The 19,721-nt window shown below is 45.7% G+C and overlaps 1 protein-coding gene across 1 annotated transcript; it reads right to left on the reverse strand.

Annotated features, from left to right (window-relative positions):
* Nucleotides 1-6,149: 6,149 nt before the first annotated feature.
* Nucleotides 6,150-18,761, reverse strand: LOC147731669 (uncharacterized). The gene is made up of 4 exons (XM_086956809.1): nt 18,610-18,761; nt 17,189-17,270; nt 15,451-15,577; nt 6,150-7,534 (listed from the first exon to the last, which is right to left on the reverse strand). The coding sequence occupies exons 2-4, from the start codon at nt 17,235-17,237 to the stop codon at nt 6,349-6,351; spliced, it is 1,362 nt and encodes a 453-aa protein (XP_086812935.1). The 5' UTR covers nt 17,238-17,270; nt 18,610-18,761; the 3' UTR covers nt 6,150-6,348.
* Nucleotides 18,762-19,721: the final 960 nt, after the last annotated feature.

A 19,721-nucleotide genomic window follows, 5' to 3' on the forward strand; every position in this document is an offset into this window, starting at 1 on the left:
ACTTCCAGGACCACCGCAAGACAACTTGCGTGATATTCAATATAGCTACATTGTAGGAGATCCTGCGCAGCCGCACAGATATCCCACTGTGCCAACACTCCAAGTGCAGCTGCACATGCCATAAAACCCACGCCGGAGCATTCTTGCTCTTGGGCCACTGAGGGACTCATCAACAGGTTGTATTCCGGGTCGGGAGAAGACGTATTGCAGAGGCAGAGTTCCAATGCCCTTTGAAAGGAACATTCCAAGCTAGAGAAGACGGGTTGCACGCAAGTGTAGTATGCAAAGCCGAAAGACACTTCATAAGCTTCGCTGAGTGTAGCCAGCGGCAGAATACCATAAAAGTCAAGCATATGGTCTCAAAGCATTTGCAGCCGATCTGGGTTGTGTAGAACCACAACAGGTGCAGCCATAGCATAGTAGTCAATAGCAGAACACCAGCGGCTATGGTGACCAACAGAGGTAAACCTCCAAATACGCTGGAAAAAATAGAATGCATAAAGACTGGTATCACACCAAATATAGTCTAAAAAGAGGTCACAAGGCCAGAGCCCACTACTTTAAAAAACATGAAACAGGCCGCATCGAGGACCCCGAGAATTAATTCACTGAAATGGAGTGGGTTATTCGTATTTAAAAGGGCTTGAATTTCAGAATTAGTGCTCGCTATCTGCAAAACGAATGTTTCACATGCAGAAGTGCGCGGGTCTTCTTGCTGAAATATTAGAGCTTTTATTCTGCTCAACTTATTGAAGTCTGTTTTCACAGTCAGGATGCAAGACCAAATCGAGACTTCAAGCTTCCCCTGTGGGGGCGGGAAAAGCACATTTTTCCGACAAACTACGGGCTGTGAAACTGTTACAATATATGGGATGCCAGCCAGCAAACATCAACAATCTTTGTTATCAAAAGAAGATAGCTACCGTTAGCATGCAGAGTGAAAGTGGGTTTATTAGCTGGTACTGGAATACCTTTTAAAACACATGCAAGATTCGGGGAGGTAACACTACAAGCCCCGTGTAACTGTATGTTTTTGCGGACAAGGGAACGACCTATTGTCGAATCACAAGATTCTCCTGTAAGATATACCTCCTTTTTATCTCCCAAACATCTGTAGGTGAAAGGCAAGGACCATAACTCATGCAGGAAAGCGCTGCCGAGGGGTTCATAGCAACCTATCGGGTAATCCTTCATACAGGAGCTAAAATGAAACATTGAAACTAGTAAAGAGATAACCCCGTGGATGAGCCAGACAGCATAGTCCATTTCTGCCACGGATAAGAGTAAAGGGTCTATCTTTTCAATATGTAAAATAGTGTATGTTGCATCATTCATGGACATAAATTGCTGTTTTTCTGTCAAATTAAAAGGCAAAAACGAAGCAGATGCATTTAAATAATCCCATGGCACTTTTCCCATTTTCAGAGTTTGCAAAATCCATGCAAACTGCATAACAGAACGCAATTGACTTTGACCATGATACAATACAAAGCGATACAAAAGGGGATGATGTACAGAGCGCTTGAGCAAATCAAACACTCACCCCCAGTCAACTGATCTGGGTTTAATCCATCACCATTCTTTATCCCACTCAGCCACCCCAATTCAGACATGACCATATGCAAATCAGTTTGACCCTGTGCCTCATGGGAACAGTCCAGTCTGAACTGCCAAGCCATGTCTTCCCTGGAACGGAAACAAGCATCCTGGGACCGGTTTCGGATTCATAATCCTCATCAGCCAGGCTATCTTGAATCCAGTGGCCAAGTGAGCAAGGGACTCACGTCCGAGCATACCCTGCCAACTTAGGGTGAACAAAGCGATACAAAAGGGGATGATGAACGGAGCGCTTGAGCAAATCAAACACTCACCCCCAGTCAACTGATCTGGGTTTAAACCATCACCATTCTTTAGCCCACTAAGCCACCCCAGTTCAGACATGACCATATGCAAATCAGTCTGACCCTGTGCCTCATGGGAACAGTCCAGCCCGAACTGCCAAGCCATGTCTTCCCTGGACCGGAAACAAGCTTCCTGGGACCGGTTTTGATTTAGGCCCAGATCTCTGTACTGGGGTGAATGTATGACATTGTTCTGCATTCTGTCCATCAACTGTTATTTTTGCATTTGTCACCCTGAGTGGGATGGGAATGCTCAGACGTTAGTCCCATGCTCTCCACACCACTGGAGTCAAGCTATCCTGGCTGAAGACGGCTGATAGCCAGAAACCGGTCCTAGGATGCTTGATTCCGGTCCAGGAAAGACATGGCTTGGTAGTTCGGGCTGGACTGTTCCCATGAGGCACAGGGTCAAGGCTGATTTGCATATGGCCATGTCTGAACTGGGGTGGTGTGGAGTGCAAAAAAACGATGGATTTAGGCCCAGATCTCTGTACTGGGGTGAATGTACGACATTGTTCTGCATTCTGTCCATCAACTATTATTTTTGCATGATACAAAACAGACACATCATCTTGAACAATATCAACAACAGATGAAACAATATTATCTAAGGTGTAAATGCGGAAAGACATTGTGTTAATACTATTGTCAACTACAGCAAGTACTTTTTCTAAATTTGCTTGATCTATTTCCCTTAAGCATGAAGCAGCTTCAATTTGAGACATCTTTCAAATTTCATTGTAAGCTGCGTAAATAAATCTCTTTCTCCTGGGACTAGCCAGTCCCTTGATGAAGTCTGCCAAATCAATGTTATTAGCTAACAAAGATAAATGTTGTTTCACGGATGATAAGGATGAGTGCTGTAACCAATTTTGACATAACTTACCCTCAGAGTACGTGGTATCGAGTGTGTATTTGCAAACCGTGGGTCAGGTCTAACCTGTTTGTAACCTGGAACTGTGTTATACAAACGTAATTGGCAGGCATCAGAAGTTGTCTGCCAAACCAGCCATCTTAGTGGATCTAACCTGGAAACATTAAATGTCATATTCTGAAATAAAGCTTGCAATTATTCAATGGAGTAATCAGTATGCAAGCTCCAGTTATGATACATAGCGAGGGTAGGAATGGTAGGGGCATTCATCTGTTTTTTAGTGGCTAAGCCAAAACAGGTTGTTTGATATATGTGATCATTCGAAAGCAGAATTTGTGTTGGGATAAGGAACGCCCGATGTAAGGCTTCAGTGCCACAAACCTGCCAGGGTCTAGAATCCCAGACGGATTTCAAATCAACGGTGGCCTCCCAATGTTCATAGCCACCCAGTAATAATTTATCTATAAAGGAATTGGAATATGACAATTTTGTGTGAGTCAACATCACCTTGGGACTAGATGAAATGTTCAATTTAAAATAAAACGACTCCAGATTTTACAACTCAAAATCTGTAAAATATGTAAATTTCCTTAACAGAGTTTTGGAGCTGCCTTCTAATGGAGTTGTTCAATGTTCCCATTGTGTGTAATTAAACCCATTTCTAAATGAATTTGCCTTACGTAGGAAGTGGTGTCCAAAATGCTGATAGCAATATAAATTGGCATAATTAGAAGTATTTAAATTCAAATCGTCAGCATCAAAGGCAGCATAATACTTCAAATCTGAAAATAAAGATTGTACTACCTGCACATCCCAGTCGTCTGAACGTATGTTCTGTTTCACTACAACACCCGTGTATACATGAAGTACATTTGGTATGTTAATAATCTCTGTCGGGCAGTGAATTTGGAAATCCACAGCATCCCAGACAATGCCGTCAGTAACTGGAAAGGCAGAAATGTTTACGACAAGAGTCTGGTCTCGCTTCATTATGTGGGAACACAAGTGCATAGCCAAAGTTCCAGTTGCCAACTGAGATCTCTATCACTGTAGATATTGGTGTGAGATCACCATCACTGCAGATATTGGTGTGAGATCACCATCACTGCAGATATAGGTATTAGATCACTATCACCGCAGATATAGGTGTGAGAGCTCCATCACTGTAGATATTGGTGTGAGTTCACCATCACTGCACATATAGGTGTGAGATCACTATCACTACAGATATAGGTGTGAGGTCACCTTTACTTCAGATATAGGTATGATATCACTATCACCTCAGATATAGGAGTAAGATCACTATCACTGCAGATATAGGTGTGAGCTCACTAACACTGCAGATACAGGTATGGGATCACTATCATTGCAGATATAGGTGTGAGATCTCTATCACTGTAGATATTGGTGTGAGATCCCCATTACACCAGATATAGGTGTGAGATCACTATCACTGCAGATATAGGTGTGCGATCACTATTACTGCAGATATAGCTGTGAGATCACCGTCACTGCAGATATAGGTGTCAGATCACTATCACTGTAGCTATTGGTGTCAGATCAATATCACTGCAGATATAGGTGTGAGAACACCATTACTTCAGAAATAGGTGTGAGATCAAAATTACTGCAGATATAGGTGTGAGAGCACATCATTGCAGATATAGGTGTGCGATCACTATCACTGTAGATAGAGGTGTGCGATCACTATTACTGCAGATATAGATGTGAGTTCACCGTCACTGCAGATATAGGTGTCAGATCACTATCACTGTAGCTATTGGTGTCAGATCACTATCACTGCAGATATAGGTGTGAGGACACCATTACTTCAAATATAGATGTGAGATCAATATTACTACAGATATAGGTGTGAGATCACGTCACTGCAGATATAGGTGTGAGATCACTATCACTGTAGATATAGGTGTGAGATCAATATCACTGCAGGTATAGGTGTGAGATCACCATTACAGCAGATATAGCTGTGAGATCACCAGCAGTGCAGATATAGGTGTGAGATCACCATCACTGCAGATTAGGTGTGAGATCACTATCACTGCAGATATATAGGTGTGAGATCACAATTACTTCTAAGATATAGGTGTGAGATTACTATCACTGCAGATATAGGTGTGAGATCACTATCACTGCTGATATAGATATGAGATCACCATCACTGCAGATATAAGTGTGAGATCACTATCACTACAGATATATAGAATACCTACTTGTTCGATATACAAGAGTTTAAGCTATTGGCATTGTAAATGACAATGCCTTTTATTTATGTTTTAAAAACAAAAACTGAAATCAAAGGTATTGTCATGTACAATGTCAATAGCTCAAACTGGTGTAAATGCGAGACCCATTGCATTGCAAATGCTTGTTGTTAATTTGATGTCATGCATCCTAATGGTTGTTTGCCGGGATCTGAAAAACACTTGTAAAGGCGTTTTAGAGATGCACCGCATGTCCGCCATACTTTATCCAGGGAAAGCAATATATTTTCCAAAACGTAAATGACTCTTCGAGGGTCGCATGGATGTGGAAGGAGCAGGCCCATGTCAAGCTGAAACCTAACATGTCACTGTCTCATCTCCAGCCACACGAGAAGCTCAAGGGGGAAACTGGCACGTGATTTCTTTCCCCCAATCCTGCCAGAATGTCTGAAGCACCTGTTTACTGTAAATGTCCTTGATATTCCGCAACAAGTGTTCTTCTGCCTGTTGAAAGAGTGAACAAATACACATGTGCATTCCCTGTTCACACCATTGCTAGTAAGTGAGTCCTCTTGCTGTGAGTCTAGTCAAATTATAAGAAATGTAGAAAGTTCTTTTTTGTGGTCCTTCCCTCGCCCGTGGGTGCAGTGAAGCAGCAATTTAACAGTGGACTGCATCTACTGCACAGGTTGCATCATTAAATATGTCAAATCAGCTGTAACCACTGCACCATCCACAATTACATTGTGGCCTACTCATCTTCATGACTTTACATATCAATTTGTTATTTACCACCACAATCAGCACCATATTATTGTCAATGCCTTTTCATTGCCAGCTCCCATAGCCTTAAAACCCTAAACTCAATTGCAACCCTCTGCCCTAACCCCTAATTAAAACCCTAACTCTAACCCTAACCATCTAACACCAGCCTTAGTCCTGATTCCCAACCTTCTACCCCAACATAAATATTAATTTATTCTAACCCAGTCCCAAAGACCCTATTCCAAACCCTCATCACAACCACAAACCATAGCCCCTAACCTTAGCCTCGAACTAAACAAATGTATATAGGATAATGTCAGGGGGGCACATTCCAGCTATTCAACAAGAGAAACAATTCAACAGTAGACACATTAACCAGGCTTGAACTGTGGTTCACAAAATCTATTTTATTGGTCATGTGCAGCTTTGAAGAGGATGTTTCATTATTTTATTTTGCAAATATTCTCAGGAATGGAGTTTGGAGTTTCTGCACAGCCTTATTATTAAATCTGCTAATGAGCATGGATGTGTTGTCTGTTAAATAACAGTGGGTTCTTCCGAATATTAGTGCCGGTCGATGGGCCCATCAGTTCTCAGCCTGTTCATACCTGTTCAGGAAGGAGATGATCTTATCCCTTACGCCCCTTTCAAGCATGTCCAACTCATCCTGGATTTGACTAGTGTATGGATCCAGATTCCTCCTCATCTCTTCAGCTCTCTGGATGATCATTGTTTTTAGATCCTCTCCATATGGGGAAGCTGACAGGCTGAACTCCTCGATCCTCTGGTTCACTTTCTTGTTAAAGTCTTCCAAGTACGGTGATAAATTCTGCCCAATGTCGTCCAAGTGAAGTTTCTCTTTGATTTGGTTGGTGGAGGAGAGTATTTGCTGTCTCATGTCTTCCACATTGACAGAGAACTTGGTTCTCATATCCTCTATGTTTTTCTGCATCTGGAAGGCCATGATCTCAATCTTTTGGTTGAGGTGTTCTTGGACATTCTGTGCGTACGGTGTCAAATGCTTCTGCAGCTCCTCAATGTTCTTCTCAATCTTCGCCAGGACCTCATCACTGTAAGGGCTCAGGTTCTTCTTCATCTGCTGTGCTTTTTCACAGATCTTTCCCTGAAGTTTCTCAGCATACGGGCTAAGGGCCAAATGCAGATTGCCCACATTTTCTTGCAGTTTGGCCTGAAGCTGTTCGGCATATGGTGAGAGTTCAGTCTGGAGGCTGTTCATCTTTTCCTGGAGTTTGGCCTCAAGATCCTCAGTGTATGGCTTGATCACTGCTTGGAGGTGGTCAACATTTTCCTGAAGTCTGGCCTCAAGCTCCTCAGCATACGGAATGAATGCTGCCTGGAAGTTATTCATATTTTCCTTGAGTCTAGCTTGAAGCTCCTCAGTGTATGGGGTGAGCTGGAGACTAAGCTCCTCTGCATTTTTCTGGACACGAGTGGCAAGTTCCTCGGCATATGGGGTGAGCACCTGACGAATCTCCCCTGCATTTTCCTGTACCCGACTAGCAAACTCCTCAGCATATGGAGTCAGCTTCAGCTGTAGCTCATCGATGTTCCTGTTAAGCTGCTTGTGGATATCATCTGCATATGGTGACACCTTCAAGCGTAACTCCTCCAGCTCCAGGCGTATCTGCTCCTTTAGTTTCTCTGAGTCTTGGGAGAGCCGTGCATGGAGCTGGGCGATGAAAGGAACTAGCTGGCTTTGTAGGTGTGCAGCATAAAGAGGAACATCATGGAGGTTTTCCTGAAGGAGGGTGCTAAGGAACAACAATTAAAAAATTGATCAATATTACTAATTCAGATGAAATATCCTATATTTTTAGTATATGACAGCTAACCTTTTTTCCCCTTTCCTCTCTCCTCTTCCTCCAATATCTGCATCCTAAAATTTCTTCTATTGAACAATAAAATCCAAAATGGTCTTGGAAGTTTCTCAACTAGCTCAATTCTCTAAGGTTGAACTATACAATCATTTTACTTAGATCCCTTACTCAGTAAGTATAACAACCGGGTGGGTTACTCAGTAGAGTCATGGAATAGAGGGGCGCTGGCGAGGGCATGGCACTGGGACAATGGGGTCCCGGAACCCAGTGATCTTATGCAGTCTGTCCAAGGAAATGGACCAACTGTTAGTCTAGAACTGTGTGTCAAAACCAAAGCCTCAAAGCTGGTGTGAGCAGCACTAGAGGTTAGAGAATTGTGATATGGCTGAAAGCTCCCTGTCACTGCTGAGATATGCAGATAATAGAAGCAAAAAGGGTATATGAAACCCATAGTCTTCAAAATAAAACTAGAATGCTATCAAAGCTGGAACAGGCATTTAAATTTAGAAGACATGTTAGTGGAATATTGTAGAGGTACGTTAAGAAACCTCAGAGCTTGTGGCCATAAAAAGGAGAGGTGAGGTTAAAGATTTTAATTGCAGGGGCATGGCTTGGCACCAGCCAAGATTGCTGCGCACTTAGAGGGAGATTTACTAAGATTTTGCGCCGTGTTTGCATCACCCAAATGACGCAAAAAGGTGCAAAAACTTTTTTTCCTAATTAACTTTCCAGCGCTAAACTTGTTTAGTGCTGGAAATAATGTTAAAGTAATGCGGAGTAGTGCATAGCGCTGCTTCACCAAGGGTGGTACACGGGCATTCCCATGAAACCACCTAAGGTTTCTCATGCTAAACCTAATTTACTAAAAACAGTAGATTGTCCTTCCTTTTCCGACTTTGCATGCGTGCTGCACTGTGCAGGGGGGGGGACGTATCACAGATTGGGCCTTACCGGGCAAAGTGAACAGATTGCAGAGACACCCTGTGCCCCCGGGACCGGTGTGACTGAGGGAGGTGCATGGATACAAAAATATCATAGGGCTCCCATTTCTAGCAATGGAAAGGGCAGCCTCGTGGGTGCAGGGGAGAGCTGGTGGCTAAAATAACATACCAGAGTGGTGCCAGGGGCTGTGCTGCAAAGAAAACGAGTGATGACCCCCTCCTGAACACTGCTGGCTGGCAGCTGGACGATGGATCATTACAGTGGTGATTAAAGCGATGTGCTTAACAAGCTCAATTGATCTGTGCCTGGTTCTCTTCTCTCCCCAGCCCTCCCTATTTGTGCCCTTTCTCCTTTGGGGGCCTGCCCCCCTACACAACTTCTGGACTGGCGAGTTGGGAGCACTGGGAGGAAGCCATGCGGCACTAGGTAGTGCCCTGCGAGAACCTGAAGAGGGATTCCAGATGCAACATGAATGCGCTGACGGAGGAACAACCTACAGGCCTAGATGTCACCTTAAACACAGCACTGTGTGACAGGGTGCTAAGCTGTGCCTGGGCACTGAGAGGAGCATCAGGAAGCCGTACATGATTTGGCTGGAGGGGGCCATGGCTTCTAGTAATTGTGAGGTGCAGTGGCTCAGCCCTTTGGATGCGATGGCCCACTTGTATGTCATACCGATGACCCAACTTAGACCTGCCACTTGACAGGAGATCAAACTGGGAACCCGGAGGGGCCCACATAAGGCTAAACAGTAAGGTGCTGTAGCGAACCCTAAACAAGCAACCAGAACTGGGGGTCCTGAGGAGGACACTCTGGAATTGCAGATACTAGTTGTGCCACGTGAGGATTTAGCCAAACAGCGATTTACCAGTGTGGTGTCGCTTGGGCACCAGAGGCGCAGTTGAAAACAGGGTCTGGCATGCTCTGTGAGGAGGACCTGGCAACACTGTCCTTCGGGCTATGGTTAGGGCCAGGGGAGTGGTGCACTCACAGACCAACAAAATGGATAGATATGCCATACCAAAGCCAGCCTCTGAGGCACCTGGAGAACAGGCAGAACAAACAGAAATGAGGGAGCCCTTCCAGTGCCATCATGGTGCCATATGTGACCTCAAGAGTACCATTGAACCTATGTTAGATACTGCGACTGTCGATGTTAAACTCCACAGAGTAGACTTTAAAAAGATTTCCCAAAAAGGGAATACATCCAAATCCCATATTAATCCCATATTAACTTGCTATAATCCACTTCCAAAAAGCAGGATGAGCAAGTGCAATACCTCACGAAAAAAACATGCAATAATTGCAGCAAAACTGGAAGACCAAGAAGGCAGAGCTTGCAGGAATAAAATCAAGGTAGTAGGAGCTCCCAAGGAGAAGGAGGGGCTCAGTGCTTACCTCTTTCTAGAAGACCTTTTAGTCAATACTGTGTACACTAAACGCTTCTTGAACTTCTTTTCTATTGAGCATGCACTCATGGCGCCTGTCCGAAAGTTGAAACCTGGAGCCTCTCCATTAACAATTATAGCCAGGATCTTTAAATGCTGTGAGAGGGACACAAGGTAGCAAGACCTATGAAAATGCTACTGTGCGCTTCTTTGCCGATTTCACCCTGCAAGTTCAGTGCCAGCGCAGAAGCTTTGAAAAAGGTAATAAAGTACTCTGTGGCAAAGAACTTAAGTACATGATGCTCCATCCAGTAATGCTTGAAGATGTGGCAAAAGGCAAATTGTGGCACTTCACCCCTCGAGAGGGTTGGTACACTGCTGGTCATCGGTCTCAACGAGAGGGGGGAAGGGCACCCAATCGATTAGCTGGAAGAGGAGGGACCTGTTTGCAATGAGGGACAGATCGAGGATGGGGCTTGGAGAAAGGGCTGAGAACTGGACTCCATGGCTTGACAGCTATGTCATGTCACTCAGTGGAGCTGGTCGACCCGTCAGACACCCAGGATAAAGAAGGATTGTGGCTGCATGATTTTGCATCAGGTATTTTGTGATTGGATTTGCCTGCCCAGGTAGGAGACGAAGGGAACTCCGGGAGGGGGGAGAGTAGATTTATGATGCTGTTATATTTGAAGCAGAGAACCTAAGAAAGGCGAAAGGGGTACAGTAACATGATCATACCAGTGCAGCCCTCGAGGTGGTGCTGGCCAGCCCTAAATAATTGCATGATATCATTTGGACAACAGGCGCTCTACATGTTGGGTTTGTGGTGGGCAGCTCTGAGCCTACTGTGCAGGGTAGCAGGCTGGGGGAGTTACAACATTGGGTATATCAGATTCATTTCAGTTTTTGTTCTATCTTCTGTTTTCTTCAGCTCAGTGAGCATAGGCACATAAGGACAGTGATCGGGGACATGCTGGGAAAGGGTAGGATTTTTACTCTGCCATTACACGCGGAGACAGCCCTGTACACTATATCACGCTAGATGGTACACCTCACTCAGCAGTGAAGGTCCTAACGTGGTGCCTAAATGGCTTAGGCAACACAATTAAATTAATATTAGTGCTAAAATACCTCCGTAGAGACGTCCCAGACATAGTTCTTCTACAGGAGACTCACTTGAAGGGCAACCATTATGAGGCCATGGATCATTTTGGTTACACCCAACTGGTACAAGTGGGTTTCATCACCAACTCGAGGGGCGCAGGCATATTGCTAACAAAATCGGTGCCTTATATCCCTTGACGCACTTGGACTGACCAGCTGGGTCACTTTGTGGCACAGACGGGTACTTGGGAGAGGCACACGCTCAACATCTGCTCAGTCTATATACCATGCAGAGGTATCACCCAGAGACTTTTCCCGCCCTAGGGCTATCCTGATGGAAGTGCCCCTGGGATCCTCATATTAGAAAGGGACTCCAATGCGACAATGGGCCCAGCACTAGATAGAGACTCTAAGGGCCTATTTACAATATTCTGATGCATAGCAGCAAAGCTAGCATTTCTGCTGCACTGCCATGCATCAAAATAAGGGGCAGTAATACACTGCATCTACAAGAAACTGGGGATTCCTGTCCTTGCCCCCGTGCCTCCGTAGAAAGATCAGCCTTGCAGCAGCACAGACATCTTTGCGTCATTTTGCAAGGGTGCCTGCTCTGAGATGATGATTGTTTTTGTGCAGGTGCAACGATAGCAGAGTCGTTTGCTACATATTATGAAGATATATAAGTACGTCTGCGACTGTTAGGGTGGGGGAAGATGGTGTTGGCCTTCTAAAACACCCCCCCCCTTCCGGCTCTCTCAGGCAAAGATTGAGCAGCTTTGGAGAAAGACCTAAGTGCAAAAGAAGTTAAACAGGCAATCCGAGACCTGCAGTCAGGAAAGGAGGCAGGGCCTAACAGCCTACCAGTGGAACTATATGAGTGCAAATAATGTAGCAAAACACATGCTAAATATGTTCAAGGAGGCCCAGGAGGTGGGTCGCCTGCCGGAAGATCAAAGAACCGCTAACATAGTGGTTATCCCCAAAAAGAAAAGCCAACTGCAGCCTGTAGCTTCTACAGACCAACCTGGTTGTTAAATTGATAGGCAAACAAAGTTCCTGGCCAAGATCCTGGCCAACAGACTGCAGCCAGTTATAACTACAGTGATACATCCAGATCAGTCTGGCTTTATGCCACACAGGGGTATCCAATTACACCTGAGGTCTTTCTTAGGAGTACCTCATATGACTGAGGCTACACAAGCTGAACAGGCCGTATTGCTCTTATTGGATGCTCAGATGGCATTTAATAGCACTGAATGGAGCCATCACTTTGCTGCTCAGATAACGCTAGACTTTGGACCTCGATATTGTAAATGGATCCAGCTTCTATATCAAGACCCACTGGAACAGGTGTGGGTCAATAATGAACTGTTATGACCCTTTGTTTTTCATGGGGGCACAAGGCAGGCCTGCTCACTGCCTCAATGATATTTGCCCTTGAACCTCTAGTGGCATGGGTTCACCAGGACTTTCTTATACAAGATATCAACAGAGGCCGGGACTGGGAAGACAGGATCTCTCTATATGCTGCTGATATCCTGTTAGATGCCCCACAGCCCTGCTCCACAGTGGATAGCACCTTGCACATCTTCCAACTTTTAAGGGATACCCTGGCTATGAAATTAACTGGGAAAAGTCCCTAATTTTTCCCATAAAGGGCGGTATCCCCAGACTGACTTTGAGATGTACAGCCTAAATAGTGCAAGATGGCTTCTGATACTTGGGCATCTACATTACCAGAGACTCAGAAGAATTTCTGAAAAGGAACCGCTTCCCGCGGCTGGACCGCCTCTGAAATGATGTTGCCCACTGGAGAATGCTTCCGATCTCCCTGATAGGCAGGTAGGTGTTCTTTAAGATGATGACCCTCCCAAAATTGCTGTATGTTTTACAGAATACCCCATATAAAATCTCCCCTGACTTCTTTAAGAACGTTAATGGCTCAATACGGCTACTCCTGTGGGACGGGGGCCGTTCAAGAACCACACTCTGCAAGCTCCAGAGAGGGGTATATGAAGGGGGTCTGGCGGTCCAAGATATTACTGGGTGGCACAATTGATAGTAAATACTAATAAATGACTGGGTGTTCTCGGACAGTACTGAGCCTGCGTACAGGGCAGGCTCAGTACTCGGGCTTCTCCTCTCTGCGTTATCGAAAAGGACATGAGCGCGCCCTACCATACCCTACACAGCTGATGATAAGGACATGGTGAGAAGCCACTAGATTCCTGGGATGGGACAACAAACTGACAGACAGAGACCTTCTGCGGTTCGGGATCTGAAGGGGTTCTCCAAACAGAAACTAACAGACATTCTAACTACTGGGGGGGTGGAAAGGGCAAGCATTACTCAGATTTGAGGGTCTACTGCAGCAGTATGAGATTGCTGAATCATAAAGTTTTAAATATTTACAATTGGGTCACGCTCTTAGGCACCACATACTGGAGATGGAGCAATTACCAAAGTCGGCAACTTTAGAGGATCGGCTTCTCTTGAACCCCATGACAGAGAGGGCGGTATCCTTAACCTATAAGAACTTGTTGAATAATTCCCCCGACCCTCTGCAGAAGCTGCGGGAAGCATGAGAGGGAGACCTTGGACTTATAGAAGAGGAGGATTGGTTGGAGGCTGTACAAAGTCCCAGAGAGATGGCCATATGGGCTCTGTGCCACCTCATTGAATTGCGAATACTCCATAGATCATACTATTACAGGACGCTTCTGCATCGCCTTGGGAATAGCGACACCACCCTATGTGCTAGGGGTTGGGGTGAGACAGGTTTCTTTTTGACATAATCTGGGAATGACCGGAAATACAATGCTACTGGAGGGGGGTGGTTCAAATTATGGCCAAAGCCACTGGATTCAACATGCCACTGATGGCCAGGTGGCACGTCCTATGTATACGTGGCGAAGAGGAGTGGCCTAAATAAAAGAAATATGGCTTACGTTGGCCTCTAGGATTGCCAAGAGAACTTTAGCCCAGGCCAGGGGGGTGAGTGGGATGACACGCATTGCGGAATGGGAAGCTGGCGGGGAATGGTGCCAAAGGGCTAAACATGTGGTGTACCAGAGTCAGGGCAGCCCAAAAAATGGGAGAAAGTCTGGGATAGTTAGTGCATATACAGGGAAAAGAGGAAGCCCTCACAAAGGGGTGGACCATACCTTGAGTGCGGAACTGATTCCATCATATAGCATTGCTAACAACGGTATGCACAATTCTTATCCTTATGTATCCTAGTGGTTATGCCACTCGTACTGTACTTTGATCTTTTATGTCTATTCTGTACATGATAACCCATTTATGCTTACTGTAGCACTGAGCAACTGTTTAACAAAAAATAAGTAAAAAAGAAAAAGGTTTAAAGGGCAGACAAAGGACAAATTAGAACCTAATTATGGCTCTTGAGGATGTGAGTCGGGGTATGAGACTTTGAAGACACTACCTAACCTAAAGCAGGAAACCAGTGCTCGTGAAAGCTTCCACTAAAATCGACTTTTTAATCCCCAAAAAGAAAGACGGGGTGGATAACATTCAAGCATGGAGTTTTAATACGAAAGATTAGCCTATGCGTGTCTATCAACTGAGCTTTGCAAAGGCATTTCTGAACACATGGGCTTAAAAAGGGGCATCTAACGATGACGTTAAAGACAGACTGCAAGTTACATTAAAAATATGAATTGGGTTTGAATGGGGCATATCCACAATGAAAAGATGTATTTGTTTTCAACAGGGGTCCTCGTGGACAGTTTCCAAAGGAGAGGAATTGCTAGAAAGATGTCTAACAATGGACCACGATGAAGGATGATAGGGAAGGACTGAAGGACATTCAACAATGGGACCCAATCAACTTTGCTTGGTGGAAAACCTACAGTTAATAGGAATATCAGCATCCCTGCTCTTTGGACGATTTCCAATGACTGTGCTTGACTGGGGGACATCTAGAAAGGGGCCAGATGCTATGTCTGCACAGGACAGTTTTGTGTATGGATTCCAAACAATTTGACTAGGTTGAAAGAGTTCTGGAACAGGACGCGGTTGAGGGACATACAACAAAGGGGCTTGTTGGTGCCATATCTGACAACTGGCCTTGGTCGTAAGAAGTTGAGCTTAGAGATCTGGCTAATGGGTCGGTAAAAATAAAGCCACCGTGGAGATTTCAATGGTTAGGGTTGATTTAAAGATATTTAACCATGGGGCTTTAAGAATCCGTAACCATGTCACAATGCGGCTTATCCTAAGAAACTGTAGAACAATATCTGTAGTGTAAGTATCTACAAAAATAGGGAGTAGTGTAAGGATTACTAACAATTTGGCTTGGAGTCATTATTGTAAGCAACGGGAAATGCATGAGGGATAGTGACTGGTCATTGATAAAGGTGGATTTTTTTGTTCGTACTGTCAGACAATGCTTACTTGAACTGTTTGCTGATTTGCGATTCCTGGATCTGTTGCGCTGCCCGCTTCGCGCTGCTGCTTAGTTCTTTTAAGTTATCCCAGAAGCCATCTTCCACCTCAGCAGTGCCCACATCTGTGCAGGACCCTGTGGGAACAATAAACAGGAACAAAGGCACTTGAGAAAGAATCCATACATTATCTGCTTTATGAGGACCACCAGTCTACTGTTCTTTTTGGAGTACACTTCACAAAGAGACAGTTCTACAATAAGGTTGCTACAAAGGCTGACCTATGGATCCATAATGAACGGCACAAGGCAGCATAAGGTTACATTCAATGGGCTAAAACAAGCCTTACTGCATGGGCAGGGGTGCACCCTCAAGTCAGAATATCATTTTACCTAGGGCTTCTCTTCATCACATCAAATGTTGCACTTTCTGCTGAATTTCAGGCCAACATCTATAATTACGTATGAAGGATTAGTGCTGAATAGTTTACATGCATGAAGGTGCTGTAATTGACCAATCGGGTTATGCATGTGAGATACCCATTGAGGTTGCTTGCATCTACAGGGAGCTTTGGAAGCAGAATAGACAACATAAGAACTATGAACCTTTGGAATATACATGGAAAGGAATCTTACCTGCCCTTGCCAGGGTATAGAGCAAACTAAATGCCACATCTGGGGTGTGATATGTGAAGGCGCCCAGGAATCACACAGCTCAGACCTTAGATTACAACTGGCTGTGTTTTCTGCATCCGCAAAGCCGACCCATGGATGGAAATCTAGGCATTTGCTATCCTCCTCCCAGGGCTTAAGTGGGATGAAAAAACTGGGGGGAACTCTTAAAGAGGCATGACCAATGTATTTAATGGCGTGGCTTAAAAACACGGCAACTTAAATCCTGTGCTTAGCATAGCGTGTCGCCCGAGTGGTAGTTTGCTTCTTCGTTAGATCCAGATATATAATACAACAAGTAACATTACACCTACAACAAGCCAGGCCAATTGGCTTTGTCAATGGTTGTTAGTTGCGTAAGAGAAATAATCCACAACTATGGCTTCGTGGTATGTAATATTGAGAATGCTTCTGTTCTGAAATGATGAGCATGTGAAAGAACTATAAAGAGGCTCCTAGAAGCTACATCACAGGCAGTGAAGGGTGGTACTGCTGCAGAGTTAAGGTTTTTTTTTCACCCTGAGGGTGATGTCAGAAATGGAGAGCCTGGTAGGGACCCGTCCCAGCGCCTGCTTTTTAGTTAGAACTGACGGTGCTGAGCACTGGCAGGACCCGACCCACTTAACGCCCTGCTCCTCCCTTTAGAAAGAGGGTGAGATGGACCAGCAGTTAAGGGGTGTGGAGCATGAAACCAGAAAACAAGTGCCCCGGTAAGACTTCCCCTCTTGGAGTGTCCCTTTCTCTTGCTGGACTAGCCCATTAGTGTATGCAGATTGAGCGGGGCAAGGGGCCTGAGCACAAGTGGTCTCACTTGTTTTCAGGTGTGTTTCACCAATGTGAACTAATACCTGTATTTATTTTTACCTAAGTGAAGTTAAGAAAACTTGTCTCTGTAGGAGACCACCCTCCTCCCCCCTGTTTTCATAAAACTTCGTTGAAGCAGTGTTTTGCGGAAAGTCAATATGCAAATGTGGGCCACTTTTTAGCGTGTCCAGGCCTATTTGTGATCTCAAGCCAACCCTGGTTAAGTGCTCAGCAACTAAGGATGACGTCAGAAGCCAAAGATTCTGCTCTTACCTGTAATGGCCAGCAAGGCCAACACGACGCCAATGGATCTCAGAAACATCTTCAGCTTCGAAAGGAGCTTCGGGGGTGGAACCTGAGAGGGAAAATATTGAGCTTAGTATAAGAGTGGAGAGGAGGGGCCTAGAGTCCAAAAGGCTGCAGCCACTGGTGGGAGAGGGCTCCCTTTATGTCGAGTTCCCAACAACATAACCACAGATCCCTCCATCAAACACCTCAGTCTGCTGAAACACCAACCCACGCATGACTAGGAATTCGCTGTCTGAAGCCCCGCAGTCCAGCGCAGTGTCTCTGTGGGCTTTAGTGGCCGGACCCATCCTGGCCTGTCAGGAGTCGGCTCCTATCACTGTAGTATCTCAGGCGCCCCAGCCATGCTGCTCACTCCATCCAAGTGTTCCCCATCTTCAGTGTGCTCACAGGTCAGCCCTTAACCACCGGCCTTTACCACTGGCCACGGCTCCCATAAGGAAAAGAGACATTTTCAAGCTCATCTGCCTGAGATATAAATCTTTGTCAGGCAATGGACCAAAATATCTACAGGACAAACTGATTCCATATCTTCCTATAAGAAATCTTAGATCAAGGAGTCAAGTTCTTCTCTCTCCTCTGCGTATTCCTACGTGTAGGTTTGGTGGACCAGCTTTTTCTTATCTGGCCCCTACCACTAGAACAAGCTTCCCTTGTTCGTCAGGGCATGCACGGAGTTTTCGGGTTTAAAAAAACATCTTAAGACCTGGTTGTTCTAATGGCTGCTTCTCTGTTTGTTGCTTCAGCGCCGATATGGCCCTTCAAGCGCGATTCGCTGCGCTTTATCAAGTAATATATCCATTAACGTAACATAACTGAAGGGTGTGGCTCAGTGAACCTCCCTCCCTCTGTGTCAGACCCCCCACCTGATATCACGAGGAATGGAAGATGCCCCAAGCAGAGCCTCTCCCATAACTGCAATATCTGATCTCACACACTCGCCCCTCCCTCAGGAAGCATCACTCATCACTGCGGTGTCTGAGGTGCTCTGGTGTCTCAGCCAGCACCCCGACTCACTGACGTGTCCCTGGAGCTCAGGGCAGGCCCCCGCACCCCCACTCATCAGCCCCAAGCCCCAGTCTACAGTGCTCGAATCTCACAGCCCAGATGTCGACTTTCACAACCTGCTCAGCTAGAAACCTCGCTCCAGCACTGAATTGTGTCTGTAGCTTCTCTGCCCCATCCTCCACCGCCCCCCAAGTCAGAAGCCCCTATCAGGGCAGTGCGACTTCCGGTTAAGTGCCCCAACCCCCTTAAAGCAGCGGACCTCACCTCTCCTGTACCTGGAGTGCAGATGTGCACCTTCAAGGACAAGAATAACCCCGCACCATAACATCTGGATCTCAGGCATTCACAGGACCCTCGCAACCCCCTCTTCCACAACTCACCTCTGGACTCTACAGCTGCTGGCTGGCCTCTGCCGGTACCAGCCCCTTCTGCCTCGCTGGTATTTATATGAGAGCAAACACCCTCTTCTCTGGATATAGCGCCCAGAGGAAGACCAGAAGGCGCCTTCCCGGACTTTAGACCAGGCAGACGTGTCACCTGTGGACGGTGCCTTATCTGCTGGTGATGCTGGAGCCCTCGCGGGTGCCCTCAGCAGGTGACGCGCAGGGCATTGATCACCATGACTGGACTGCAAACCAACAGCGGATGGTAACATGTGGAGCACACGTCCCACATTTCACCAATCGAGCGCAAAGTGCGAGCTCGACCCTCTACCAGGGCTCGCCACATTCAATTTTATCTGCAGTCGTTTTTGAAGTGCCGTTCCAGCCGTTGGAACAATAGATTGCTGCACATAGCGACCAGAAGAGGCGCTGTAGGGAAAGCATGAGTTTCCAAACGAAATGTACACTAACAGGGCTAATTTTTTTCGTGAATTTAGACAGTTTATTACTTTGTAGTCTGTGACGTCAGAGGGCAGACAACAATGAGCAGACAATGTATCTTGGTGGGTGGGTCACATGAAGTCAGAGGTGAGACTGAGGGATGGGGCGAGACATAAATTAGTTGATTAATTGAACCTGAGGGGCGAGGGGTACATCAGTAAGGCATGACTGCCTTTTGGGAATCGAATGTCCTCGTGGCGAGTTTGGGTAAAGAGGGGAAGGTCATTCCCAGGTGAGAACATCCAACAGGTCCTTTCCCTGGTAACTCTGGATCTACAGTTATGAAAAAGTACAATAAAAGAAAGGCTTTGGTGACCCAAGCCAAAATACCTGTTAATCTACTAGTTTGACTTGTTTGTAGGGGGTGGTAGGGTGCGGGGTGGGGGGGTTACAACTAAGAAACATATGAAGGGCTAGACCAGAGTGTTAACTCAGTTGTTAGGATGTAGCAATGTATTAGCATTTATAGTCATCCTTACCTCTGATGAGCACCCAAATGACGCTTGTGGATGGATAGCATGCTACTCCCTGGGAGTGCAGTGGATGTAAGTGTCTTGTCTGTGATGCAGCCTATACGGTTACTACTTGACTATGTGCGTGTGAGTTAG

This window comes from Lissotriton vulgaris, chromosome 2_1 (assembly GCF_964263255.1).
Source record: "Lissotriton vulgaris chromosome 2_1, aLisVul1.2, whole genome shotgun sequence".
NCBI lineage: Eukaryota > Metazoa > Chordata > Amphibia > Caudata > Salamandridae > Lissotriton > Lissotriton vulgaris.

Coding starts and splice junctions, on each gene's coding strand:
- LOC147731669 (XM_086956809.1), bottom strand. CDS start 17,237: ATGTTTCTGAGATCCATTGGCGTCGTGTTGGCCTTGCTGGCCATTACA. Junction 15,578..17,188: donor GGCCTTGCTGGCCATTACAG/GTAAGAGCAGAA, acceptor TTGTTCCCACAG/GGTCCTGCACAGATGTGGGC. Junction 7,535..15,450: donor CAAATCAGCAAACAGTTCAA/GTAAGCATTGTC, acceptor GTTGTTCCTTAG/CACCCTCCTTCAGGAAAACC.